Below are 27,983 nucleotides of genomic sequence, written 5' to 3' on the forward strand. Positions count from 1 at the left end.
ATGAGCAGCCATCAGACAGGTGAGAGAACAGACACAGCTCTGGGGAATATTCCCTGGGAACAACCCCAGCTGGCTTCTCTAGCTTGGAGATGGCAGGGACTGACCCACCAGGCTCTGACTTGGCAGTGAGGCTTTTCTCATGGCAGATTTTGTATTTGGGACAAGAACTGATGCAAAGCTCTCCCTGTCCAAACCGTGGCTGGAGCTGTGAGCCGAGGTGGTCCCAGATTAGGAGTGATTGCAGAATTTCCTACGTGGACACAACTTTGCCAAAGCCACCACAACCAGAAGGTGGCTTTACCAAAGCCACCCAGACCTTAATCCCCAAGCCTTGGGACACATTTACAGCCTGTGGCACTGGAATGGGTGGGATCTTTGTGGTCCAAGAGGAGCTGAGCAGGAGCAGTTATTGCTCTGCAGGAGGCAATGCAGACTGAGAGATTATTTCTGAAAGACAGACATGTAAATTGAATGTATTTTTTCTTGATTTTCTAGTAAAAATCTTCAAGAAATCTTCTATCCCAGGAGTTGTTGTCACTCAGCTTGTGAATGATGTTCCACAAGGATGCAGTACACCTGATTTTGAGAAGAAACCACTCACTCTGACACTGCAGGAAGGTGAGACTTGATAAACAGGCAGAGTCACAGATCTCGAGGTTTGACTCCATGTCCCACCCACATGAAAAAAATTATCATGATTAAATCAAGTGAGTTTCTAAAGTGATTTGACATGACCACAAAAAAAAAAGTGTTGTGTAGCCAAAGTCTTTGTTACACTGAGGACAATTCCATCAGTACTCACAAAGGTCTCCTGAGCTGTCACTATGTGTATGCAAAACCAACATCTGGCTCTTATGTGTATAGCAAGTCAAGTGAATTCTGCAGGAAGCTCTCACAGTAAGGATTTTGCAGTAGAAGATTCAGCACATTGAAAAAGCTGTTGGTTTTTTTGTTTTCCTGTTGAATGAACTTGTGCTCAGCACTAAAATCAGCTGCTTTTAAAGTAGGATATGCTGACCGGAGGTGCTGTTTAGGCTACAGCAGTCTTCCAATGCCTAAAAGGGCTCCAGGAGAGATGGACAAGGGCCTGGAGGGACAGGACAAGGGGAATGGCTTCCCACTGCAAGAGGGCAGGGTTAGGTGGGACATTGATTATGAGGGTGGGGAAGTCCTGGCACAGGGTGCCCAGAGCAGCTGTGGCTGCCTCTGGATCCCTGGAAGTGTCCAAGGCCAGGCTGGACACTTGAAGCACCCTGGGATAGTGGAAGGTGTCCCTGCCCATGGCAGAGGGTGGAGTGAGATGGGCTTTGAGGTCCCTCCTACCCAGGCCATTCCATGATTCTGTGATGATTCTGTAAGGAACATAAGGATCTTGAGCAGAGCACAGAGCAGGCAGCTGATGAAGCAAGAACTGGAATCAATGAAGAGCCTCCCAAAGGTCTCTCTGCACCTGCAGAGACTCCTTTTGTTTTTTTCTTTTTTGTTGGTGTGGAGTGGCCTGAGAACATCGTGTAGGTCCTCTACCCTGCCAGGACTGAACCAGCAGCTTGGATTTTGGTGTTCCACGCTCACCTGTGGATTTCCAGAAGCCACTGAGTTTTTATGAAGGAGCACAGTGGCCTCTAGTGGAACCTGTCCCTCTTCCTCCTCCTCCACCTGCACGTTTCAGGCACTACCCAAGGCTCCTGGCTGTTTTCATCAGTCTATACCTGTGTAAATTTTCCAAGTTACTTCATTTTCAGCAGTTTCTTTGTACATTCAGGTTGGTCACTGTAATTCTGTGTCTGTGTAGAGGCACCACAAGGGCCTTTAATTCTGTCATCATAAACCCACTGTGTTCAGTGCATGGCTGAGCTGATTCTTCTGGCTGGGTGGTCTACGACAGATGGCAAGCCTGGGAAAGTGAAGCCAAAGTGGCTAAAATGTAATACAGAGATAACAAACTGCAATCAGACTTCAATAAGAGATAATACTGCAATCTCAAAGGCTGGAAAAGGTCTTTTAAGAAGGATCTGTTGGCAGGAACTTGTTCCATCAAATAAGTTTGGTGGTGGTGACTGCAGAAAGGTGTGAGAAATATTGACAGACTTTCCAGTGAGAATCTTTAACAGTGTTGGTCACCTGAAGACCAAGAGTATTAAAAAATAAGAGACAGTGGTCATTTCCACTTTGAGGTGTTTTCATGGATAACTCACCTCCATTTCTATTACCACTCACCCCCACAACTCACTTTTCTGACTTGTTTCCCAGTGTTCCCTGTGGTTTTGGAGCCTGTTGGAGAAAAGTTTTGTACTGGGCTGTGAGAAAGATGTTGGAGATTTCTGTGGGGGGCTGCTGGGTACTCAGACTCCTGGGGAGAAGGGATGAAGGAAAGGAACCCCCTTCTCTTCTCCCTTTCTTGTCTCTTCAAACAGCAGTGCCTGGTGGGTTTGGAGTGCAAGGTGGTGCCAGTTAAAGATTGGAGAAATGGTGGGATTTGATAGAGAATATGTGTGATGAGAAGGGATTTGGACATTTCATGGGTAAAAAGCAAGTCTGGGTTGAAGTTGCTGTCAGGTTTCTGATTTCAGTGATAGTCAGAGATGTCAGCAGCCACGTCTGGCAGGGTAATGCCACGTTTTAAAGGCCTTTTATGATTGAATACACACAAAACCTGAATTACTGATGTGCAAAAGATGATGTTATTTTTGAAGAATGTTTCTGCATAAAATAACAGAAATTACTCACTCTGGGGATCACTCTTGATAATAAAAGGGGCCAGGCCTGAGAGTCCTCATGTAAAAGACTGTCTTTAATAACTAAATCCTTGTCTCTTTTCAAAGGTAAAGATGCCATTTTCAGAGCTGTGGTCAAAGGTGTTCCAGCTCCTGAGGTGAAATGGTCACGTACACGAAAAGGAATGGATGATCCTGCCAAATATGAAATGTTCTTCAATAGTGCTACAAATGAATTCATTCTGCAGGTAAGGATCAAATATTTCAGAAAGGACTTGTGGAACTGAGAGAAATGGACAAGAAAAACCTGCAGTGGGATGAGGGGAAGCAGAGGGGTAGCTCAAATCTCTGCTCCCTGTGAGCAGTGACAGGACCCTAGGGAAGGGCTGGGGCTATGTCAGGGCAGGCTTAGGCTGGATCTCAGGAAAGGTTCTTCCCCCACAGGGTGCTGGGCACTGTCCAGGCTCCCCAGGGAATGGGCACAGCCTCAAGGCTGCCAGAGTTCCAGGAGTGTCTGGACAATGCTCTCAGGGATGCACAGGGTGGGATTGTTGGGAGTGTCCTATCCAGGAGCTGGAGTGGATGATCCTGTCGGTCCCTTCAAACTCAGGATATTCCATGATTCTACACATCCCCAGCTCTGAGATAACACAAAGATAAGCAAAGCTTTTTAGATCCCTTCTGGGAACAAAAGAAGCCTCTGAGGTGCCATTGAGTAGCTGCTTTATGGGAAGCTGAAGGTGAACTGAACCCCAGCCCTTTCTGTGAGCAGTTTCTGTGCTCTCCCTTTGAAGATCAAGAGCCTGGCTCTGGATGACAGTGATTTGTATCGCTGCTGTGCTGTCAATGCCTACGGAGAAGCCTCGTGCTCTGCCGGCCTCAGGATCCTCCAAGGTAGGACTGGTAGCTCTGGGCTCCACAGCCCCTGTGGTCCCAGGCAGTGGCTATGCTGAACCCTGGGCTTGTGTCCAGGACTTTGTCTGGGTATTCTTGGTGTCAAAGTTTGGTATTCCCCTTATTGAAGACTGGAGATCTTTTGGTGGCTCCCTAGCACTGTGAGCTTTAAGGCAAGGGGGAAGAAAGTGGAATTGTGCTCACTGCACTGGTCTATAATCAGACATCCTGGATTTACTGCTGAACTGCCCTAATCCTTTCTTTATGGTGTTGAATGAATCAGCCCTGTGGGACGGATCCATGCCTCTGCAGCAGTCTCTGCACCTCATCCCTACTTCTGTCTCAGTCAGTGCAGAGAAATGGGTACTTGGTGGGTCAGATATAATTGATCTTCTTGGAATACACTTGAGCAGAAGATGGATTATATCTGAAGTGTCCATGTCAATTATGTGCTTTTCGACTAAGTTTTGAAGGCACCTATCTACAGTTGCCATTTCCACCTTGGCTTCCCATCAAGATGTTGAGATTTCCTCCCATTGCTTAGACCATAAAATTGGTAAGGCAAAAATACTTTCCACCTCTGTGTGGAGTCTCCAGCAAGCACAGAGTCAATGGCAATATAAATATCACCTTTATAGATGGAGCGTACTGGGAGCAAATGCCAGATTGACAAAGAAATCCAAATTCCCTCTTGCACCTGGTAACTGATACAGTGGTTTCATGGCTCATTGGTTCTGCTGTTAATTTAACCTTGTTCATCCTATGGCTTGTTTTCCTTCTGTTTTCTCTCATAAATGATCAGTTGGCTTTAAGAGGAAGGCAAAATATGTTCCTGTTCATGCTGCTGATGGTAAGTTAAAGATCTATATGTGTATTATATTCGGGGGGGGGGGGGGTTGCAAAGAGAAAAATACTCTACCACATTATTGCTACCCCAAACTTGTAAAGACTTGAGTAAGAGAAGGATTAATGAGCCTCTAATGTTCTGTCATCTCTGTCTGCTTGCTCTTTACCTTTTGCTAAAGTGATGATTTTAGACATAGTTTTGGGCTGTTCTAATTAGTGATTGTGGAATCATTAGGAAAGGAAAAAGGGATTTGGGGATGTTAAACACATCTGGATCAAACTTGTTAATGTGGCTGAAAATAGTGGGTCTCTAGAGGGAAGCCCTTTAGGGAGAGATGAACTTCACTGTCACTCAAAGGATGAGCATGGCAGTGAGAACTGACTAAGATTCATGACAGTTTTTTGGCAAAATGTGAAAAAAACACCAGAGAAAGAGATCTCAGCAGAAAGACCTGTTGCCAGTGGCTATTTTGCATTATCTTCTTTGGGGAGATGTATTTCACAGTGCTGGGTATGTGACTGTTAGTTGCTTCCCCCACTCTTGTAACAGAGCTCAAGAAGACACTCCTGGACTCCAGGAAGATGCTGAGGAAGAGGTAAGGCTCTTGAGTGAGGGCAATGCTCCCACTTCTGCTAGGGGACAGCTCCAGAGACCTTCAGGGCAACACTTCTTGTGTCCAGAGTTGTGGTGAGACTCCCTGTGGAGAGACAGGCCAGAAGAGCTTGGCACTGCCAGCTAGATTGAGATAAACACAAGATTTCAGCCTCATTTTGAGGGGCATTTCCTCTGCACCATGAGGTTCTGAAGGGAGGCTGTGTTTCTCTGCTTCCCTGTGTTTAGCTCACAAGTAGCCTCCTGTCCAAAGGACAGCTCCTCATGCACTGATGGCTCTGGCTGCCAGCCCAGCTGCACTGCCAGGTGCACAGGGCAGAATCCTTCCCTTCCCGGGTGGGAAGCTCTAAGGACTGCCTGCTGATAATGATCTCTGTGCAGAATCCTGAGCTGTGCTAGGCGGTTACCTGGCCTAGGCCAAACTGTGCCAGACCCTCTGGTGATAATTCAGCAGAGTGGAAGCTGTTCCCTGGCACCATTTAATTTGTAGAACAGATGCAGAAAACCTGCTCTGGTAGAGTCCCAGTCTTTCCTGCCTGCACCTACAGGGACAAGTGAACTACAAGAATGATGAAGAGAGATGGAAGAGAATTAGGGACAGAAAAGCAGGACATCTTGTTGTCCATGAAAATGTCTGAATGGTTCCCCCTGGTTCTCAGGGCTGCAGCACCAAAACCAAAGCCCCTGGACAAAGAAGCTGTGTGGCAGCTGCTGCTGCATGCAGATAGGAGAGATTATGAGAAAATCTGTATCAAATATGGAATTGCTGACTTCCGTGGGATGTTGAGGAAGCTGCAGGAGATGAGGAAGGAAACAGAGAGTGAACAAGACAAGGTAAATAAACTGAAACCACTCATTTTTAACAAATTACAGCTTCTGAAAACAGGCTATATCTTCCTAAATTGCTTTGGAGATGAAAATTTTGTTGTATGACAGTGACTTATGACAATATTTTAAAGAATTTCCACTTCTTTACTAATGCAGGCGAAAATACTAATGAATTTTTTGAAGCTCAGTTCACAGATTTTAGGAGATACTGACCACAGGGGTATTCAGTTGTCTCTGATAAGAATTTGGACCCCAAATTAAAAATTGTACGTCCAAGAGTAAAAATTGGCCTTTACATACAGGGGCATGTAGAGACCTGGATGGGCAGTGTGGGAGTGACCAGGAGGCAACATATTAAAAATAATTTATACACAGGAGGAAACTGTGGCAACATACAGACACTGCAACTTACTATACCAGAACTGTGACTTACAGATACTTCTACTACATAATGTCAGAGTAGCTCTTTAAAGTAGATTTCACATTAATTCAACAGCTTAAGAACTTTTGTCACAGCAGCTTTATTTACTAGGTTCTACAATATTTCTTTGCAGTTAATTCACACTCTCAAAAACTTTGAACACATCAAAGTCAACAAGGAGGGAAATGCTACATTCAGCCTGGAGATGGAGCTGAAAAACAGCAACAGCAACGTTTACCTGCTCAAGGTGAGGGAGATGAGTTGGACAGCAGCAGCTCAGAACAGCCCCTCAAGTGTTCTACAGAACAGGCTTCATCTGCTAGGAGTGGCTGAGAGCAAATAAATGCCTCAAGGTTGTCTGTCTTTTGCAGATCCCTGCTTGAATAGGGAGCAGTGTGGGTGTGGGGTGACCTTTGGTGGTGGACATCCCTGTGGATTTGTAGATCCAAGTACAGAGCATGCAGTCAGTTACTGACATCCTCGTGTCTTCAGGAAATTCACAGAACAGTTGAGTTGGAAGGGACCTTTTAAAGGTCAAGGGACCTTAAAACTTTCCATCCCTGCCATGGGCAGGGTCACCTTCCACTAGCCCAGGTTGCTCCATGCCCTGTCCAACCTGGCCTTGGACACTTCCAGGGATAGAGCAGCCACAGCTTCTCTGGGCAACCTGTGCTAGGGCCTCCCCACCCTCATGGGAAAAACTACTTTCTTATATCTAACCTGACCCTCCTTCAGTTTAAGACCATCACCCCAACAGTGTCTTTCAGGCAGCAGAAATTCTACAGTTTCATAAAAATTTTACTCACTTTCTCAAGTGTGTTATTGCACTATAACTCCCTCTGTGAAAGAAGATCTCAGAGATGTAAAAAATTCCCTCTAGATCCATAGTCCCACAGATGGAATCTGCAGGTGCTCAGTGCTGGGTGTGTTTTTCTGAAAGAAAATTTTTAGTCAAATTGTGGTTAGAGGCTTTAATCCAGGGCAAATCAGAATGCCCTGAAGGGGAGGACAGACTAACTATGAATCTTCTGGATCAAATATATCACATGAAGTCAATGAGCCACAATTTGGACAATGTAATCCAAGTCTGCTACAGAAAGTGGTGAACCCTCCTGCTCATCCAGTCAGTGAGGATGCTGAAATCTAGAAAAGAAAGTGCTTTGTCTTTGTAGCTGCAAGAACTGTGTATTAATTAAACTTCAGAACCTTATGTGGGTTGCCAAGAGCTGCTGTTTTGCTGAGTTTCAGAGGCTGGTGCCCTGCTCTGTGCAGGATTCACTGCCCAAACAGTGCCTGTGTACTGCAAAAAGCCCCGGGCACTGTGAGGTTACTCATTTATGTCAACAAGGGCATTGTAGCACCAACCTGTCCTGATGTGTTTAAAATGCCTGGCACTGGTTGAGCCTTTGTGAGAACACTGCTCCCGTCCCCTTCCCTCCCCTGGCCAGGACGGCGAGCGGCTCCGGTACGGGACAGGGGACGAGTACAGGAAGCACTGCCTGCGGAGGGTCGGCAGGAGGTATTACTTCACTATCAACGACGTGCAGCCCGAGGACGCAGGGGTGTACCAGGTCAGGGTGGAGGACGTCCCTGTCTTCTCAACTGAACTAGATGCTCAAGGTAAGGAATTCAGTTTGATGGATGTGGTGTGCAACTGTGACAAAAGTTTATTTTTTTGCTGGAAAATTGTGTCTAGGAGCAAGTGCAAAGCTCAGTAACTCCTGACCACCACAGAGGATTGGTTTTCTGCTGCCCACTAAGGATTTGTTGTCTGACCCAGGTGAAAAGGAGCAGGAAGGTGATTAAATGCTTTAGGTGCTGCATTTGCAGTCCAAGGGAGCAGGCTGAACCTCGAGTACCAGTCTGGCTGTGGGTGATAGAGAGCACACTCCTTAACCACCCCACATTACAGCTTGCTTCTGTGAGCTCAGAATACTAACAACAAACTCAATCCAAGTACTGTACTGCAGGAACATATCAATGACTACAGACTGGCAACACATCAGTGCTGTGAAGTACAAATGTCTCAGAAGATAATAAAGACAAAAATCTACTTTTCTGCTTTTCTGCAGAATTGGGTACAGAAGCACATCTGAGTTTTTCCTTTTTCTCAGTAACCTGATGCTCAGACGCACCACAACTTCCTGTTCTTTCCTCCTTCAGCTGTAACAGTTTTTCTTGGAGCACAGAAGCAGCTGTTTCCTTCCCATAGCTCTCTGTTTCCCCTGCAGCCATCCCGGCACGGTTCCGGCAGCCGCTCTCCGACGTGCGCTGTGCCGAGGCTGGGGACGCCGAGTTCCAGTGCGTGCTGTGCACGCCCTGCCACCAGCCCCTGTGGCTGCACAAAAGCCACCCCCTCCAGGCCAGTGACAAGCACCAGATCTCTGTGACGCCTGATGGCCTGACCCACAAGCTGATTGTCAGGAATGTGGGGCCCTCGGACAGTGGCCTGTATACGCTCGACGTGGGACAGGGCTCCTCCAGCGCCTGGCTCCTCGTGGAGTGTGAGTGGTTGGCAGTGGGTTGTTCCCATGGTGTGTTGGCACAAAGCATTCTTCTCACTGCCTGACAGCTCAGGGAGATGTTGCTCTGCTGGGAAATGAATTGCTGAGCCTCTAATTCCAAAATTATGGCTGAGAAAACTGAGGGTGTTCAGTGTGGAGAAGATGAGAGTCCAAGGAGACCTTAGAGCCCTTTCCAGGGCCTAAAGGGGATCCCAGGAGAACTGCAGAGGGACTTTGGACAAGAGATGGAGGGACAGGACAAGGGGGAATGGCTTCCCACTGCCAGAGAGCAGGGTTAGATGGGATATTGAGAAGGAATTCTTGGCTGTGAGGGTGGGGAGGCCCTGGCACAGGCTGCCCGAGAGGTTGTGGCTGCTCCATCCCTGGAAGTGTCTGAGGCCAGGCTGGACAGGGCTTAGAGCAACCTGGACAGTGGAAGGTGACCCTGCCCATGGCAGAGGGTAGAATGAGATGAGTCTTAAGGTCCCTTCCCATCCAAACTATTTTGTGATTCCATGATTCTAAATCCTGTTTGGAAAAATGAATGGTTAGTTAGACCCTCTTTCCTCTTCAAATGAGACCAACTTTTCCCCTTTTAATTAGTCCTGACAAATCCTCTTGGCTTATTTGCTCTATGAAGTAGCTATGATGAAGTAGCACATTCTCCATGAGTTATTGGAAAAATGCTCCCTATCTCCCCACTTGTTTTGGAGGAAGTTGTCCCAATGATCACAGTGCAGCAGGAAAGGGCTCAGGGAGCTTTTGATACTCTCAGTTCTACACTATCAATGCCATTCTTCTTGATAGATAATATTTTTCATTCCCAATTAGAGTTAAACGTGCTGGAAGGAGCTCAGAGGAAGCTGGGAAGATAGAAACACAGTGCAGGCACATTGACAGTCACCTGGCTCATATTTGTTTGTTTATGAAAGGTGGTTCCTTTGGTTCCCTTTGACTCTGGTTTCCTTTGGGATCCTCCTGCAGCAGCAGGAGGGGTCTCTTTCACAAAGGCCTCTCCAAAGCAATGTAGGTTTCCGAAACAAAGAAACTTCCCATGGATTTCAGTGAGCTGTGAGCTCTGATAAATTATATCTGACCTGGAAACCAAAGCAGTGAGTGACCTGCTCTCAGAGCTAATTTCAGATTAATCCAAATCTATTCACAGATCTGAAAGCTTTAGTCCTCAGGTTGGGCTAAACCAGCCATTATCCAGACATGCAAGCTGCCGCCAGAGAAATGAAATCCCAGTTCCAGGGTGGGAACTGATGGCTCCTCTGTGCATGGAATATTCTATAACTCTTCCATAGCTGGATCGTGAAGGCAGATAGAATTAATGAATCCTACATACAACCTCAGTCCCTCTAAATCAGACCTGCCATGCTGGAAGTTTCTTTTTCTGTTATTTTTGGTTGGTTTGTTTGTTTGTTATAATGAGCATGTTTCCATTAAAAAACAATGCATTTTTACTAAAAATAATTGTCTTTAACTAACATTTCATTGTCTGAATGTAGCATTGAAAAACTCAGGATTTAAAATTATTTTAAATTTATTTAAATGTAATGTATTAAATTTAAATTTAATTAATGTATTGTGTGTGTGTGTCCTAAAATGAAACTCAAAAAGTGCTAGCACATTTTCTTTGGTCGTTGATGTAGTGCACGTCCTATTGATTTTCTGTTGTTTTGTTCCCCTCTTTTTCTGTATATTGTAAATCTGCTGCCATGATACAATGCAACTTCAGATGCCAAAGGAAAGAGGGGACAGGATGAAGGAGAAAAGATTGCGAGGGAGACATCTGAGTGGCTGAAAGAAACAATGGCAGACAATGAAAGGGCAAGGAAGCTTCGGCGCCAAGAGCAAGCTGCTGCTGCTGAAGATCGTCCTTCCTTTTCCACATCCTCTGGTGGGGAGAAAAGTGGCTGGTACAGAACAGGTCAAGGCAGCAGTCAAGGGAGGGGCCAAGGACACTCCATTGATTCTGGTGATGGAATCCAAATTTTTTTGGGAAAAGAAGGGCTACGTAAAACCCACATGAATGGAGAGATGGGGTCTGGGCAGTTTTCTGGAGCAGGTCTAGATGGAGACTCAGCAGCCAATGATGGCAGCACCTTTGGACTAAAAGGCTTAGGGGGCAGAAGTGGGTTAAGAGCTGTCCATGGCATGGACTCTGTGTCGGGCAGAGCAGGTCCTGGTAGTGCAGGAGGTGAGTGGAATTCTGTGGATGGCAGAGGTGAAGGTTTGCTGCCTGCTGTTGACATTGACATGGATAATGGAGAAGGTTTGGGCTCTCCGCATGACAAGGATGGGAATTTAGGTGATGCCAGTTACAGAGCTGGTTTTGGGGGTGCTGGGAGGTTGGGTGGTGGAAGTTCTGTGCCAGATGAGCTTGATCCTGATTCACCTGGAGTGGGAGCCAGTGTGGGTGATCTGTTCAGCAGGACTGGTCCAGGAACTGGAGCTGGGGGGAATGCTGCAGGTGCTGGAATGGCAGGAGAAATGAGGTCCCACCTTGGCAACGATGGGCATGCCACTGTGCATTATATGAATGGAGCAGGTATAAACAGAGAGGGACAAACAGGGACTCCCTATGGCAAGGATGGCCTGACACCTCATGCCAGTGGTCAGTTAGGGCAGACAGGAAGATCTGGCTCATTGTATGGGCCAGGAGGCCTTCCAGGTGGAGGTGGGGCTACACCTGGTACAGGTGGCAATTCCACAGGAGAAATGAAGGCTTTGTATGGTCCCGTTGGTCAGGCACTGGGAACAGGTGCTGGTGGTGCTGGTGGAGCTGGTGCAGGGGCATTTGGGTCTCCCTATGGAAAGGATGGTCTCCCAGCTGGGGCTGGTTTTGGTGGTGTTGGTGCAGGGGGACTTGGAGCTCCCTATGGGAAAGATGGTCTTCCAATTGGAGCAGGTGCTGGTGGGGCTGGTAGTGCAGGGGGACTTGGAGCTCCCTATGGAAAGGATGGTCTCCCAGCTGGGGCTGGTTTTGGTGGTGTTGGTGCAGGGGGATTTGGAGCTCCCTATGGGAAGGATGGTCTCCCAGCTGGAGCTGGTGGAGCTGGTGCAGGAGAGGCTTTGTATGGTCCAGATGGTCGGCCACTTGGAGCAGGTGTTGGTGCTGGTGCTGGTGCAGGGGTATTTGGAGTTCCCTATGGGAAGGATGGTCTCCCAGTTGGAGCAGGTGCTGGTGGGGTTGGTGTAACTGGTGCAGGGGGATTTGTAGTTCCCTATGGAAAGGATGGTCTCCCAGCTGGAGCAGGTGCTGGTGGTGCAGGAGGATTTGGGGAGGCTTTGTATGATGGTCAGCCACTTGGAGCAGGTTTTGGTGCTGATGGCAGTCCTGGTCCAGGGGGATTTGGATCTCCCTTTGGGAAGGATGGTCTCCCACCTGGTGGAGCTGGTGTAGGAAGACTTGGAGAGGCTTTGTATGGTCCAGATGGTCGGCCACTTGGAGCAGGTGTTGGTGGTGCTGGTGCAGGGGGGATTGGGGGTCCCTATGGAAAGGATGGTCTCCCAGTTGGAGCAGGTGTTGGTGGATCTGGTGGTACAGGGGGACTTGTATCTCCATATGGAAAGGATGGTCTCCCAGCTGGAGCTGGGGGAGCTGGTGCAGGAGAGGCTTTGTATGGTCCAGATGGTCAGCCACTTGGACCAGGTGTTGGTGGTGCTGGCTCTGCGAGTGCCAGGGGATTTGGAGCTCCCTATGGGAAGGATGGTCCCCCAACTGGAGCAGGTGCTGGTGGGGCTGGTGGTGCAGGGGGAGTTGGGAGTCTCTATGGAAAGGATGGTCTGCCAGTTGGAGCTGGTTTTGGTGGTGTTGGTGCAGGGGGACCTGGAGCTCCCTATGGGAAGGATGGTCTCCCAGTTGGAGCAGGTGTTGGTGTTAGTGGTGCAGGGGGAGTTGGGTCTCCTTATGGGAAGGATGGTCTCCCAGCTGAGGCTGATGCTGGTGGTGCAGGACGACTTGGAGAAGCTTTTTATGATCCAGATGGTCGGCCACTTGGAACAGGTGTTGGTGGGGCTGGTTCTGCAAGTGCCAGGGGAATTGGAGCCCCCTATGGAAAGGATGGTCACCCAGTTGAAGCAGGTGCTAGTGGGGCTGGTGGTGCAGAGGGAGTTGGGGGTCGCTATGGGAAGGATGGTCTCCCAGCTGGAGCAGGTGCTGGTGGGGCTGGTGGTGCAGGGGGAGTTGGGAGTCTCTATGGAAAGGATGGTCTCCCAGCTGGAGCAGGTGCTGGTGGGGCTGGTGGTGCAGGGGGAGTTGGGGGTCCCTATGGGAAGGATGGTCTCCCAGTTGGAGCAGGTGCTGGTGCTGGTGGTGCAGGGGGAGTTGGGGGTCCCTATGGGAAGGATGGTCTCCCAGTTGGAGCAGGTTCTGGTGCTGGTGGTGCAGGGGGAGTTGGGGGTCCCTATGGGATAGATGGTCTCCCAGTTGGAGCAGGTGCTGGTGCTGGTGGTGCAGGGGGAGTTGGGGGTCCCTATGGGAAGGATGGTCTCCCAGTTGGAGCAGGTGCTGGTGCTGGTGGTGCAGGGGGAGTTGGGGGTCCCTATGGGAAGGATGGTCTCCCAGTTGGAGCAGGTGCTGGTGCTGGTGGTGCAGGGGGAGTTGCGGGTCCCTATGGGAAGGATGGTCTCCCAGTTGGAGCAGGTGCTGGTGCTGGTGGTGCAGGGGGAGTTGCGGGTCCCTATGGGAAGGATGGTCTCCCAGTTGGAGCAGGTGCTGGTGCTGGTGGTGCAGGGGGAGTTGAGGGTCCCTATAGGAAGGATGGTCTCCCAGTTAGAGCAGGTTCTGGTGCTGGTGGTGCAGGGGGTGTTGAGGGTCCCTATGGAAAGGATGGTCTCCCAGCTGGGGCTGTGGCAGGAGCTGCTCATTTTCCTCTTGGAGGTGAGGAAGCAATGGGATCCGGCCGTGGCATGGATGCCACACTGAGCAGAGCTCCAGGATATGCAGGTGGAGCAGGAGGAGAGGGCTTTTCCAGGGAAGGCTCTGTCCTGTGGGGTGCAGGGTCTCCCTATGGCGAGGACAGAGGGTCAGCTGTAGCCACAGCTGGTGCAGGTGGAGTTGGGAGGTTGGGAGGGAATGAATGGGATTCAGTCCATGGTAAAGGAGGCATGGGAGCTGCTGGTGGACCTGGAAGTGAATATGGGCTGGATGCACATCTTGGCAGATCTTTGAGAGGTGAAACTGGAAAGGGCACTGCCAGTGATGTCAGAGGGCCAGGGGACAAAAGTTCAGCTGGTGACAGAGGGTCCCTGTTAGGTCCAGGAGGAGCCAGGGGAGAGGGCAGAGATTTCAGACAGTTAGGCTCCCTTTATGATACAAATTCTGCCTTTGGAGAGGCAGGGAGTAAATCTCATGACAGATCTGTTGATGGGAGTAGTTCAGATGGGTTTGGTCAAGGTCCACTGAGTTATGGCCAGATGTCAGGTCCTTTTGGTGGACCTCCTTCAGCAAACCAGAGAAACCAAGAACCTGACCTGGATCTTAAAACAAATGATTCCCTGAACAACACGGAAAGCACAGCACAAAAGAGACGGAGTGTCCTGGATGATCTCAAAGGTACGTGGTTAACTGGTGACTCCTGGTCTTTGCATTTTGATACATTCCTAATCCTGCAAAGAAATTGGATGTTATGGTTTAGATAAACACAACTCCATAGAAATTTAGTTGTCCCATGATCTGTTCCTAATTCTCACACTGATTGGCTGTTTGATCTTACACAGTGTGCTCTGATCAAACTGCCTTAAAGGTCTAAATTATTTTCTTTGTCTAAATGATCTAAACCAGGTCTCATCTCTTCATTGTGTTTCACATATCATGGAACAGACCAGTTCACAAACATACCAGTTCCTATAAAGTTTCAAGGAATATCATCATGGTTTTTTGATACTGTTCCAGTTCAAAACTGAAGCTTTCACTTTATTTTTCAAAAACCTACTGTAAAGAACTGTGTTTTCCAAGTTCTGGGAACAATTCTGTGCCTACTTATATGGGATTACATAATGTAAAGAGATCTTTTCTCTTGTAACGTCAGGAATAATAAGGTGTTGCATAGCGTAAGAGGGGAGTAATGTGTTTGCAGCCATATGAGTAAGACCTGTGGCTCCACCAACAAGATGATGATGTGAAAATTGTAGGAATGAGAAATTTCAGGTGTATAATTGGAGGGGAATATTGACCTACTGGGATGGTTCTCAAGTTAGGAATTATCATTGCTAAACCATAAATATAAACAAGGAAGTAAAACCATCAAAATTTGGGTTCAGGGGAAGGAGTGGAGTATATATCAGAGAGGAGATTATGATGGTAATGGAGAAGAAAATGGGGAGAGAAAGAGGAATACAAGGGTGGAGAACAGTGTGCCTGGGGCTGTTTAGGGGGATGTGTTGGGCAGCCCCACGTGTGGTCAGTGCAGAGGAAAAGGAGCATGAAGCAGTATATCCACACCTTGGAGCAGCCTTGTTTTTTTCCACTGTCTGTAGAGGGAGCCAAGATGATTAGCATAGACATAAACTAGCACATCCACAGCTGCATAATGTGATTTGTGGTGAATCCATTGCCCATGAGTGCATGTTGGGATATAGTTGATGCTGGGATGGTCCTCAAGGCACTGAGTGTACCCAGCTGGCCCACAGCGAGGTGGCACAAAAGCCTCTCCTGACCAGAGGATGCTTTTTTTTAAAAGCTCTTTTCACCTCACATGCACATGCATTTCAGCTCTAGGTGTCTCTCTGTAGCACAGACTTAGCTCCTTTCCCTTCCTTTGTGCTGTTCAGTCCCACGCTGTTACCTCAACAAGCAGCTGGCGACCGTGCGAGTGCTGAAGGGGGAGCCAGCTGAGCTGTCCTGCACTGTCAGCAAGGACAACGTGACAGGAACCTGGTTTAAGGATGGCCTCAAGGTGGGTTCCTTGAGCTTGCTCAGCTCTCTGGCTCTACTTCCTAAGGCTGGTGTCAAGGTGTCTTTCCCCCTGACCGTCACCTGCAGTCTGAGTGGGGCCCTGGAAGGGTCCCGAGAATCCCAGAGTGGTTTGGGTTGGAAGTGACCTTACAGATCATCCAGTCCCACCCCTGCCCTGGGCAGAGATACCTTCCACTAGACCCAAGCCTCATTCAACCTGGCCTTGGACACTTCCAGGGATGGGGCAGCCACAGCTCCTCTGGGCAACAGAATACCAGAATATTGTCATTAAATATGCATGATGTTCATAAGTCTTTTCAACTGCATTTCGAATTGTAGTCTGTCCAGTTTTAGTTTGGATTGCATTTTTTCCTTTTTTTTTTAAATAGGATAGGTCTCTGTCCTTTACTTTGTAGTTAACAAGCATGGATGGAGTCGTCTTTGAAAAGAAAGGTCTTGTGCACAAACTGATCATCAACAAGGCTGAAGATATTCATGCTGGGAAATACAGGTTTGAAGGTGGAGATGTAAAAACTGAAGCTTCAATTTTTGTTGAAGGTGAGTCTAGTCAAACCACCAAGGCAGCATCAGATGGGCTTTAAATGTAATGTATTTACTCAGAGACATGTTATTGGTTATTGAGATAAATTTATTATAAAGAATACAGGTAAATGGGAAATGTTTTTTGTACAGGTTGGTTCATTTTGCATTTGCAAATTTAACTAGGGACCCTTCTGCCAGCAACTCAATATTTTTGGGGTGCACAGAACACTTTACATGGGCAGACTCTTCATTCTTATGTTTAGTGTGTTGCCTAGGAGAAATTTTCTCAAGTAAAAGGACAAGGTGATACCACAAAATTTTGTGATAATTATCCTGTAGCAAAGTACAACTAAAGGTTCAGATCCAAGTGTTGTGAGCTTCTAAGCATTGCTGGCAGCACAAGGGGATCCCTTCCCTCCAAGGTGAGCCTAAGCCTCCTTGAATTGTGGTTTTTAATGACCTTGTATCGCCTGCTTAGATCCTCCCCAGGTGGACAAAGTTCTCCTCAAGAACTTGACCAGTGTCCCCACAGTGGCCAAGGCTGGGGAGGGGGTGAAGCTGCGGATCCCATTCGAGGGTCGGGGGCCCATCAGGGCAGCGTGGCTGAAGGACAGGATGGAGCTGGGGGATGACACCAGGATCCGTGTGGACAAGACAGACACCTGCACCACACTGTCCATCTCCAGCTGCGACAGGAGGGACTGTGGGGATTACAAAGTCAGGCTCAAGAACGACAGTGGTGTCCTGGAGATCAACCTAAAGCTCGTGGTGATAGGTAAGATCCTTTAACATTCACTGTGGCTTTCGCTGTAAAGCTTAGGCAGGGAATCCATTGACACTGGCAACAACCTTATTTGGAGTGAGTGGGTATTTCGAGAAGAACAAGACTCTGTATATTGCCCCAAAATCAGGGTACAAGGAAAGATTGCTGAACATACCCTTTAGTACAAGGGAAAACAAACCTAGTTTTTCATGGCCTAAGCAGCTGAATTTTGAATGTTCAGACACTGTGGGAGATGTGACTGTAACCAACATGCAATTCTGAAATAGGATATCAAGGTCCAATTCAGCCCTCCCATAAATGTCTGGGCTCCTCTAGGAGACCAGAAATGATGTTTTGCCTGTATTAGCAAGCTGAACTGATGCAATGCTTATGAGAACTATTGAACCAGGGAGAGCAAGGTCCAGGCTTTCCATCTTCTCCATCAAAAGTTAGAAGAGTGCAAGCTTGTATTGAAATAAATTCCAATATATGTCCGGATGGGGCTTGTCCGGGCTTGTCTAGCCTCTGCTGCTTGACCGAAAGGTGGCACTGCCGTGGTTTCACCTCAGAGACACCTCTGGCTGGCTGGTAGCTGCAGCTGGCACTGGAGACAAGTTCAGACGTGCAAAAGCCCCACTTTACCTCCTTGCAGATGCTTTAAGGCGAGGTGAAGGAAGGAGTGGATTCTGCCAGAGTTTCGATCCAGAGTTTATTCGGATGGCAGGCTTCTGAATCCCATAACAACTACTAACAGAATCCCCAACCGCGTGGTTGTTGGCTCTTTTAACCCCTGGGAGAGAGGGAGGGGAGGGGCAGGGAACCCACCAACCAGGTACAGGGTGGGCAGGTCTCAGGTGCAAGGGACATCTGGGTGGGCCAATGGACCCCCAGGGATGCAGGGCATCTTTTGAACTCTGCCAATCACGCGATGCCCCTCTGGAATGCCAGGGGCATTGACAGACAGCACCCAGCAGGGGTCAGGGCAGGGAGAGGGGGAAGTGATTGACACCTGGGAAAAGACAGGAACACCGGAGACAAACTATGACATCACACTGCTACAAGTTTGGAAAAGGCAATGCACATGCCCAGCTCTCATCCTACAACTGTGCCTGCATTTCATCAGGAAGTCTCCCAGCTGGTGAGCAAGGGACAGTGTCTGCTCCAAACCCAGGAGCAGGGCTGGGTCTGGAGCCACTGTGTCTCTGTTCATCTTTCCAGACAAGCCACAGCCTCCAGCAGGACCCATCAAAATTGTCGAAAGCTCCGCCAACAACATCACGATCCAGTGGAAGCCCCCAAAGGACGATGGGGGCAAACCAGTGCAAAGGTACCTCGTGGAGAGGCAGCAGGTGGGCAGGAATGACTGGGAGACTTTGGGAGAAACCCCCAGGAGCTGCACCAGCTTCACCACGAGCAAAGTGGAGGAAGAGATGAGCTACTACTTCAGGGTGAGGGCTGTGAATGCTGAGGGAGTGAGCGATGCGCTGGAGTCAGGGGAAGTGAAAGCTGCTGGTAAAGGTGAGGAGAACTTCTCATAATTCATAATTCAAAGTGGGAAATTCATTATCAAAGCTGACATCAGAGGAAACTCACTGCATTGTGGATGTTACTACAGATCTCAACTTCAGTCTTCACACAAAGCTGTGGAGGTTGCCCAGCAAGAGCAGCAGTTTGTTGTAGGCTCTGCTGATGCTGAGTGAGATGTAATTATTCCTTGGTCATGCTCCATTTTGGATTGGAAAGGAAGTTTCATGGGGGAAATGCAAAACGCATCAAGATCAAAGGAAATTTTTCTCAGTGTGGCTGCAAAGGGAATATGTGAGGCCTTTTCTTAACTCCACAGGCAAAAGAACTTATATGTGCAGCCCTTCTCAGCATGACCACTCCACTCCCCCAATCTCCAAACAGCTGAATATTGGTTTTGTCCTTCAAGGAGTTTAAATACTAGAACATGTTTGCCATGAGCACAAATGCAGTACTAGAGAGAGTACTTTTCAGTTCCAAATATCTTCTTTCTCCATTCTCATTCCCATGAATCTCTACCTTGAACACTTTAGCAGAGGGCAAAGAAAATCCATTTTGTTACCAGTTCCTGTTGCTGAAAGCAAGAATGATGCTGATTGTTCATATGTAGCAATGACACACCCCAGGGGCAGAGGAATTGTCAGTCCTGATGACAGCAGATATTTTGTGAAATCCAAACTCAGGAACAGCGTTCATGCTGGATCCAGTTTGTGTCCACAGGATCCACAGCTTCAGGTCTCAGCCAAGTTTTCAAAGCACGTCCATAGGAATACCTGGGGGAATCTGGAAGAAGAAATTACACACAGCACCATTTTATCTTGCAATAAAAACATATCTGCTAGTAATGAAGCCCTCATCTCTTTGTAGGTTCCCCTGGTGTCCCAGATCCCCCTGAGATCATCAGTGCCAGCAGGGACACCATCACCATATCCTGGAAATCTCCTTGTAAAACTGGCACTTCCCAGATTATGGGATACATTGTTCAGAAACGCAAGAAGGGCACTGTTACCTGGCTGCCAGTCACCAATGGGCCTGTCAAAGGTAGGTATTCTGACTCCTGGAACAGCCTGGTGCATTTGAAAAGGCAAAAATGTCAGCTGGGTTTAGGAGCTGCTTAGGATCTTACACCTTTCACATCAAGGTGCTGATGAGTAACCTTGGAGGTCTTTACCAACTAAATGGTTCTGGGAATCTGTGATTCAAGGGCTGTTTGATTTTGAAATGAATACAATAAACATCCCAAAATATCACATGCACTTGGCTAGGAAATGGCAGGGGAATCACTGACAGCTTTTATGGCTCCTGTGAGTTTTTCAGTCCATAATTCTGCCTGAAGTAAGGCACAGCTTTGTTGTGTCACCTTTCCCGATGAGGAACAGCTCTCCTCTCCCTCTCCTCTCCCTCTCCTCTCTCCAGACAAGAAACTGAAGGTGACCGGCCTCAAGAAGGGTGTGCAGTATGAGTTCCGTGTGGCAGCTGTCAATGCTGCTGGCACTGGACAGCCCAGTGACCCCTCAGAGCCTGCCTTTGCCCGGGACCCCACCAGTAAGTGCCCTGCCCTGCCCTGTGCTCTGTTTTCACGGTATTCGTGAAGACATGTTCTTAAATCCTCTGTAAGTGTGTGGAGACAAGGATCAGTAATTGGGGAGTGTTTCATGGCTGAGAATCAGCTGGAGGAAGGAATGGAAGGATTTCCTCTAGGATGTCCAAGTCAAGATTTGGCAGATCCGAGTGTGGGGAAATGTGCAGTGTGGAGGAAAACTCAGGACGGGCCACAAAATGTTTTGGATTTACTGCAGGGCTGGTAGGAGCAAGTACCCAGATCCAGCTCTGAAGAACTGGGATGAGGTGGGGCAAGACAGCACTGTGGAAATCAAGTGCACTGCAAGAATGTTGGGGAATCTCAGGCAGTGACTGAAGAGGGAAGAGAAATCTTAGAAAAATACTTTAAATACAATTTCTCCATCCAGAATCTCCAGGCCAAGTGCAGGACCTTAAAGTGAGCAGCAGTGACAGCACCAGTGTCACCTTGACATGGAAAAAACCTGAAGTACAAGATGGGAATGATGTGAAAGGCTACGAGGTGGAGATGAGGCCCTGTAACAGCCTCAGCTGGACCAAGTGCTTCACCCTCCCTGCCGAGAGCACGTCGTGCAGGGTGCAGGGCCTGCAGGCCAGGGAGAAGCTGTTCCTGCGCATCATGGCCCTCGGCCACGGCGGCCTCGGAGAGGCCGCGGAGCTCGAGGTGTGCGCTGGAGCTGCTGCTGCCCTGGGTGAGTCAGGGGCCCGGGCTCTGTCCCGGCAACGGGGCACTCTCCCCGGGGCTCTCTCCCCGGAACGGAGCACTCTCTCCGGGGCTCTATCCCGGCGACGGGGCGCTCTCTCCGGGGCTCTGTCCCGGCAACGGGGCGCTCTCTCCGGGGCTCTCTCCCCGGAACGGGGCACTCTCTCCGGGGCTCTGTCCCGGCAACGGGGCGCTCTCCCCGGGGCTCCCTCCCCGGAACGGGGCACTCTCCCCGGAACGGGGCACTCTCCCCGGGGCTCTCTCCCCGGAACGGGGCACTCTCCCCGGGGCTCTCTCCCCGGAACGGGGCACTCTCCCCGGGGCTCTCTCCCCGGAACGGGGCACTCTCCGAGAGCAGGAGCGGCCGGCTGTGGCACACCGGGAGCAGCTGCCCCCAGACCCAGCCTAGCACAGGGCAGCGCTGCTCCTGCTCACCTCGGGGTTATCTCGTCACCTCAGCAGGACAGTCTCAGTATGAACTGATATCAGATATGCGGTGAACAGGGCTTAGCTCATTTAGAGACTCCTTTGGATAAAACAACTCCCAGAACTCCATTTTCCCCTTGGACTTTTCCCCTGACCCCTGTGCAAGGCCACACCGCAGTTACCAGAAAGAACCCTGCTTTCACTCTTCCAAGGGAAAAACAGAGTTTCCACTCAATTTTTAGACAGTCTTCTGAAATGAAAAATTTTATTTCATTCTCTTAAATCACATTTTTAAATTATATTTTTGGATACTTTATTTGACTTTTTAATCATTTAGTTTGAAAGTTTTCACCATTTTCACTTTTCCATCTTTATTTACAATCTGCAGCTCTTGTTTTTTCCCTGCTCTTTGGGAACATTGCAGAATTACAGATGTAAGAGATAATTCTCTGAGGAGTTAATCTTACTTAACTTGGATCCTAAGTGAAAATGTCTACTTTGACATATGCCTGGAGACTCCATTTATCAATAAAACCCCTAAAATAAATAAAATCAAATAAATCTATCTAAAGCAGGTGTTCAGTTCTACACTGGAAACACTAAATACAATTTAGCATTACTGTATTTGGTATGCTTAGATAAATACTAATAGGTGTAGTATATTGATGAAAAAAGAAAAGAAAATATTTTAAATACTAAAAAAACCTATTTTAGATAAACTCTGGCAGCTTTCCTGTGGATGTTTTGTGCTCTGTACAGCATATATATTTTGTAAGTGTCCATTGGAATTTCCTTTTTCCAGACACCATTTAAACACAAAACATGATCCCTGTGATGGAAAAAGTGTGGCAAAGAGCCCATTTCTCTGTGACTGATACATCACATGAATACAGAGATTGTTGTGAATGTATTTTGACATAATTTTCCCTTGTTTATCATGGTGATAAATAAATAGTAATGAAATTTGAGAAGTGTACAATCTGGAACTGAACCAGTGAGATTTTTCCCACTGTGAGTCCCTCACCAGCCTCATTCAGCTGGGAGAGGCACCAGGGGGTGGAACACTGTAATTGTCACCAGTGACTGCACCAACATCCACCTTTGGGGAGTAATCTTTGTCTCTTCCAGTCTCTCCCAGGTTCCTGATAGATGACACAGTGAAAAGCTTCCTGGTTATAAAAGCAGGGGATCCCATCCTGGTGAAGATTCCCTTTGAGGTGGGTATTCAGGGCTTTGGAGGAATTCCCTGCCTGGTTTTATAGCAGACAGGAAAACTGAGCCACTGTTTTTATATCATGGAATTTTGTTTACAAGTCACTGGGCAAATAATTTGGCCTGCCTGTGCTGTGTAGACTTTCAGGGTGAGGAAAACACAAGCCAGAATTGAGCTGTCAGTCTTGGCATTGGTGTTTTTATGACATTGTGATCATTCCTTAACCTCTGCACATGAGGCTTATTGCTGTCCACCTAGCTTTATTAATGTTATCATCATCTGGTACTGCTCTGTCAGACTTCCCAAATCAGTGATTTCCCTGTGACTCCCTCAGAAGGCCTTGGGGCACCATTTCCAGCAACACCTTCACTGGGCTTGTCTCACCAAGCAGCAGCACTTGAGCTCTGTGACTTGAGAACTTGACGGGCACTAAGAAAAATCTCAGTGCTTTGGAGTGAGCTTGGAACAACACAGGCTTTTCCTCATGGGAAGTGTGGTCAGGCTTTGGAAGGTGCTGCCCAGGGAGGTTTGGAGTCCCCATCCTTGGAGGTGTCCAAGGAACACCTTTTGTGTAAAAAGTGTAAAAGTGCTTTTAAGGTGGGGATGGGGCATGGGTTGGACTCAGTCCTCTTGGAGGTCTTTTCCGGACATAAATAATTCCATGATCCTGTGAAGTCTGAGATGCCAGAGCAGGGTGATGAAGTATGTGTATTTGCTGGCCTTTCTCCTAATCTCTGGGAGAAGAGACCAAAGATGACACAATGGAAATAAATACTTAGAGCATGTTTTTTTCTTTCCAAAACCAACAGATCTTTTTTTAAAAGCAGAAAATACTGTCTCCTGAACTTATCTGTCCTTGATCTGGCATAGCTTGTTTGACACAGTTCAAAAGAATACTACTGCAATTACATCCTTAAAGGACAAAAAGGAAAAACAATTTGTAAAGAAACTGTAGAACAGATCAGGGCTCTCAGATCCATCGTGGATCTGCATTTCTGAACATTACTATGCTGTGGAGGTGCATATTTGGGGTAAGATAATGAAACTAAAGATACAAGACACAGTCTGGAGGTGAAGCAAGTGGCTGTGAGTTGTTGTTCTTTGCAGGGATCTCCCGAGCCGGTAGTGACGTGGTTAAAGGACGGGCTCCCCCTTCCTGGCCGGGCTGCCGTGAGCACCGAGGAGGGAAGCAGCCAGCTGCTGCTTAGGGCAGCCGAGCTCGGGGACAGCGGCACCTACACTGTGGAGCTTGGGGATGGGCTGGGCAAAAGGGAAACCTTCAGCTTCCAGGTTCAAATTACAGGTAACTCACTGCCATCCATGCAAATGTACCAGCAACTCCCAGCCAGTGCAGGCTGAGAAGGGACTGAGAGCAGCCCTGGAGGAGGAAGGACTTGCGGCTGCTGGCGGATGAGAGTTGGACATGCCCTGGGCTGATCTCCCAGCATGGGCAGCAGGGGAGGGGAGGATTCTGCCCCTTGCCCCCTTAGGTGGCACCCCACCTGCAGAGCTGCCTCCAGCCCTTGGAGCTCCCAGCAACAGAAGGATGTTGAGCTGCTGGAGCAATTCCAGGGAAGGCCACAAAGATGCTCAAAGGGCTGGAGCCCCTTTGCTCTGGAGCCAGGCTGGGAGAGCTGGGGGTGTTCACCTGGAAAAGAGAAGGCTCTGGAGAGACCTTAGAGCCCCTTCCAGTGCCTAAAAGGCCTCAAAGGGAGCTGGAGAGGGACTTGGGATAAGAGCCTAGAGGGACAGGACAAGCGGGAATGGCTTTTCACTGCCAGAGGGCAGGGTTAGATGGGATATGGGGAGGGAACTCCTCCCTGTGAGGGTGGTATAGGTTGCCCAGAGAAGCTGTGGCTGCCCCTGGATCCCTGGAAGTGATCAAGGCCAGGTAGGGCAGGGCTTGGAGCAACCCAGGATAGTGGAAGGTATCTCTGCCTATGGCAGGAGATGGGACTGGATAGGCTTTTAGGTCCCTTCCCACCCAAACCAGTCTGGGATTCCATGATTTACTGTGAGTAGGCAGTAGGCCACAAACTGAGTTTGGCTGAGTGAGCTCTGCTGCAGTTTGCCTGTGCAGGCACAGGGAGAACTAGGGTACAGTTTTCTATGAGATTGTCTAGGCACTTTATGGTCTCACTTGTCTGCAGGACAGAGCAATCCACTGACTAAAACTATCCTTCCACAGTGAATGAGGGAGGTCAGCACAGGCTGTAGGACACTGAGCACAGGTCTCCCAGCTGTGACCCCAGGAGGAGAAGCAGCTCAGCTGTACCACCCTGCTCTCAGCCAGTGCAGATGTGGTGCAGCAGCAGCTCAGTCCATAGCAAATGCAGCTGTGTGCCTGGAGAAGGAATGGCATTTTGTCCCTTCCAGATACCAGCATGGTCACTGAGCCCCAGACACGCAACAGACTCCAGGATTTTAGGGTTCTGTGCCATGTCCCTACAGCTGTGACATTGTGTGCCCTCCCCTGGCAGATGTCCCTCAGCCCCCTGGAGCCATCCGGCTGGAGGAGAATGTCCCCAACACGGTGACTGTGACCTGGGAGCCCTCCACCTCTGAGCAGTGGGAGAAGAACTTGTATTACACTGTCCTGAAACGGGAATCCCAGAAGGGCCTGTGGCATGTCCTGGGGGACCTGATCTACAACAACAAGTTCACCTTCACCAGGGTGGTCCCAGGCAGGGATTATTACTTCAGGGTTGTGGCAAAAAATGACCTGGGAGCCAGTGAACCATCAGAGACTGTGCAGCCCTGGAGGATCTGGAAAAAAAAGGGTAAAACATTTTCAAGTATTTCTCTGTGTTGTGTTTTATTTCTGCCATTGCTTCTAACACCCCACCCTCAAATGGATCTCTCCTCCTGGGAATATTCTGTGCATTCCAGAACAGGAATGCGCAGAAATGCCCTGAGGAATTCTAGCTGGACAGGGAAGGTTTGTCATTTCTGCAGGGGCATTGTGCAGACAGACCCTTCATTTCTATCCATTATGACATGCAATTTGCCCCAAAATAAATTCCCAGGAAAATCTAAGGCTTTAGTATTGTAGAAACCAAAGTTTCTGACTTTGAAGTTAAATGTTGGGTAATTCTGAGGAGCAGCAGAGGTTACAGTCCATAGGTGCATGGGATCTCTGGTAATTTGCAGAATTCCAGACACTGCACAAACAAACCCCTGCAAACCCTGCAGTGCTGGGAGCAGTATCTGAGTGTGTGTTTGGTGCTTTATTTTTCACAGCTGAATTTCGAGTGAAAGCACAGAAATACAGGGGAGTTAACCAGAACCAGCCCCCGAGGTTCCTGGTGCCGCTGAAGTGCCACGTGGTGGTGACGGGCAGCGAGTGTCACATGAGCTGTGCTGTTGGAGGCCACCCCCCACCAAAAATCACATGGTACAAGGACAGCAGAGACCTCTCCAGAGATCCCAACTACTTCTGCACCAATGACTTCGGTGTGTGCTCCCTGGTGGTGCTGGGAGTCACCAAGAAGGATGAGGGGGAGTACATGGTGGAAGCTAGCAATGAAGTGGGCCGTGTCTTCAGCAAAGCCTTCCTCACCATCAAAGGTAACTCTGCGGTGCTGCTTCCCTGGCAGATCCAGGGGTGTCACTGCTGCCCAGGGCCTCAGAAATGGTCCCCAGCCAGCTCCACCTGCTGACAAAGCAATGGTACATTTGGGCTGTTTAACTGAACAACTGATCATGGTACTCAAGAAGTACCAAACAGAACCAGAAATAAAAAGGCAGATGGGAAAGACCACTTGATTTCTACATGACCCAGAGGTTTTGGCTGAGCTTGAGTAAATTGTTAAAAAGGAGCAATCCCATCTTTATTAGGTAGGATAATATCAAGGTTAGATTTTTCTCGAGTGCAGGAGCTGCAGAATAAAGACCCTGGTAAATATACCAGGTGAGAGGAGCATTGAGAGAACAGCTGATGTTTGGCCAAAGCCAACACAAAGGGAGAAAAGAGGGACATGGTCAGAGGCATGGGATCCTCATGGGTATGGAAGGGCAGTGGGATTGGCTAGGGATAGACTCTTGGATATACTTGGGGATAAGTATTGTTGGTGACTGTGCCCAGTGAAATATCCTTTACTTGGAGACAAATATTTTTCTTTAAATGCAAAGTATCTTGCTGGGATTACAGGAGTGGCAAAATGGGTCAGTTAAACCCCTATCATCCTCTTGCCGACTTTTAGGCCCTGTAATAATTTCAGCTCCCCCTCCCAGGGCGATTATCAGACTATTTCTGATCTTCCTCACTACAACCCTGAGCTGCTTCTCTCTCACTCTCACTTTCAGACTCCTCCCTGTAGCGTGGCCCTGCCGAGAACATCCCTGCATGGCTCCAAGGATGGGAAGGTTTTGGTGAGGACTCATCCATATGAAGGCTGTGCATTTATTGTCAGATGTTCTTCACAGTCTGAGGGTGTTATTTATCAGATCCAGTGATTGCATGTTGAACATGATGCTGCATTGCCAATCAATACTTTTGATTGGGGAAAAAAGCTTTAAGAGCACTGTATGTTTTTCTTTTTTAATAATCAAGCTTTCTGTGAGACCTTTAAAACACAGCGTAGAAGCTTCAGGAACACAGAAGATGAGAGGAAAAATAATTGGCCAAATTGAAACTTTCAGTGAAGAACACAGGTGAGTGGGAGAGACTATCCTGTCACACCACTCACCCACAACAAGGACTTATCTGGACATCAGGGATCTCTGGTCCTTTCACATACGCTTTTTCAAGCCAAAACAATCACTTTGGATTCCATGTGATTCTCTGCAGGTTTCCCAAATCTGGCAACAGCAGCTTTGCATATGCATATGTTCTACTACCAGTAGCTTCTAAGTAGATTATCTTCCCTAACCCCTGAATTTAAAAGATATCTGCCTGCTCATTTTGTCTGGGCAGGAGATGAAATCTCAGACCAGCCTGGCATGGGGCAGGTGAAGCTCCCAGTGCAAATGTACTGGTGGGAAGGAGTGGCAGTCTACAACCAGTGTGTGAGCAAAGCAACTCGCAAACCCCTCAGCCTGTGCTGTACAAAGGCTGTGCCAGTCCTGAATCACCCCCAGAATCACCTGTGCATCCCAGGTGCCCCTGGTCATGGCACTGCTGGGAGCTTTTGCCTTTAGCAAAAGAGGTGAAAAATCCTTCCTGTCTGACCAGAAATCTGAGGGACTCCCAGGGATCTCCTGCCATGGCCAGGGGTTCCCATCACTGGGCCTGGACAGCAAAATGTTCTGCTGGCTGTGGGGAGGGTGTCACAGTCTTCGTGACAGGAAAGAGCAGAGCCAAACGGCTGTGGGGCTGGAATGTTCTTGGGATTACATTTTGTACAATGTTGTACAGATGTAGGAGCAGTAGATAATGAAATTAAACCACAATTCAGTGAAATCTACCCCGAGTCCATGTTTATTCTGGAGAAAGAATCCCAGTGAGTTCCTGGGTCCCTGTCTCCTGCAGTTTCACATCTCATTGCTGTACATGGCCATCCCTCAT

At 48.5% G+C, this 27,983-nt stretch overlaps 1 protein-coding gene across 1 annotated transcript; it reads left to right on the top strand.

Moving 5' to 3' along the window:
* Positions 1–27,886, top strand: IGFN1 (immunoglobulin like and fibronectin type III domain containing 1). Its single transcript, XM_050984947.1, has 24 exons — positions 1–19; positions 496–618; positions 2,823–2,962; positions 3,509–3,608; positions 4,411–4,458; positions 5,005–5,050; positions 5,727–5,901; positions 6,450–6,563; positions 7,765–7,936; positions 8,548–8,820; positions 10,562–11,242; positions 11,315–14,383; positions 15,601–15,725; positions 16,141–16,282; positions 16,746–17,042; positions 18,249–18,548; positions 19,422–19,595; positions 19,971–20,099; positions 20,525–20,827; positions 22,393–22,481; positions 23,585–23,780; positions 24,958–25,257; positions 25,718–26,044; positions 26,783–27,886. The coding sequence occupies exons 1-24, from the start codon at positions 1–3 to the stop codon at positions 26,794–26,796; spliced, it is 7,356 nt and encodes a 2,451-aa protein (XP_050840904.1). The 3' UTR covers positions 26,797–27,886.
* The last annotated feature ends 97 nt before the right edge of the window (positions 27,887–27,983 follow it).

This window comes from Serinus canaria, chromosome 26 (assembly GCF_022539315.1).
Source record: "Serinus canaria isolate serCan28SL12 chromosome 26, serCan2020, whole genome shotgun sequence".
NCBI lineage: Eukaryota > Metazoa > Chordata > Aves > Passeriformes > Fringillidae > Serinus > Serinus canaria.

Coding starts and splice junctions, on each gene's coding strand:
- IGFN1 (XM_050984947.1), top strand. Junction 15,726..16,140: donor GGTTTAAGGATGGCCTCAAG/GTGGGTTCCTTG, acceptor TTTACTTTGTAG/TTAACAAGCATGGATGGAGT. Junction 20,828..22,392: donor TGGAGCTGCTGCTGCCCTGG/GTGAGTCAGGGG, acceptor TGTCTCTTCCAG/TCTCTCCCAGGTTCCTGATA.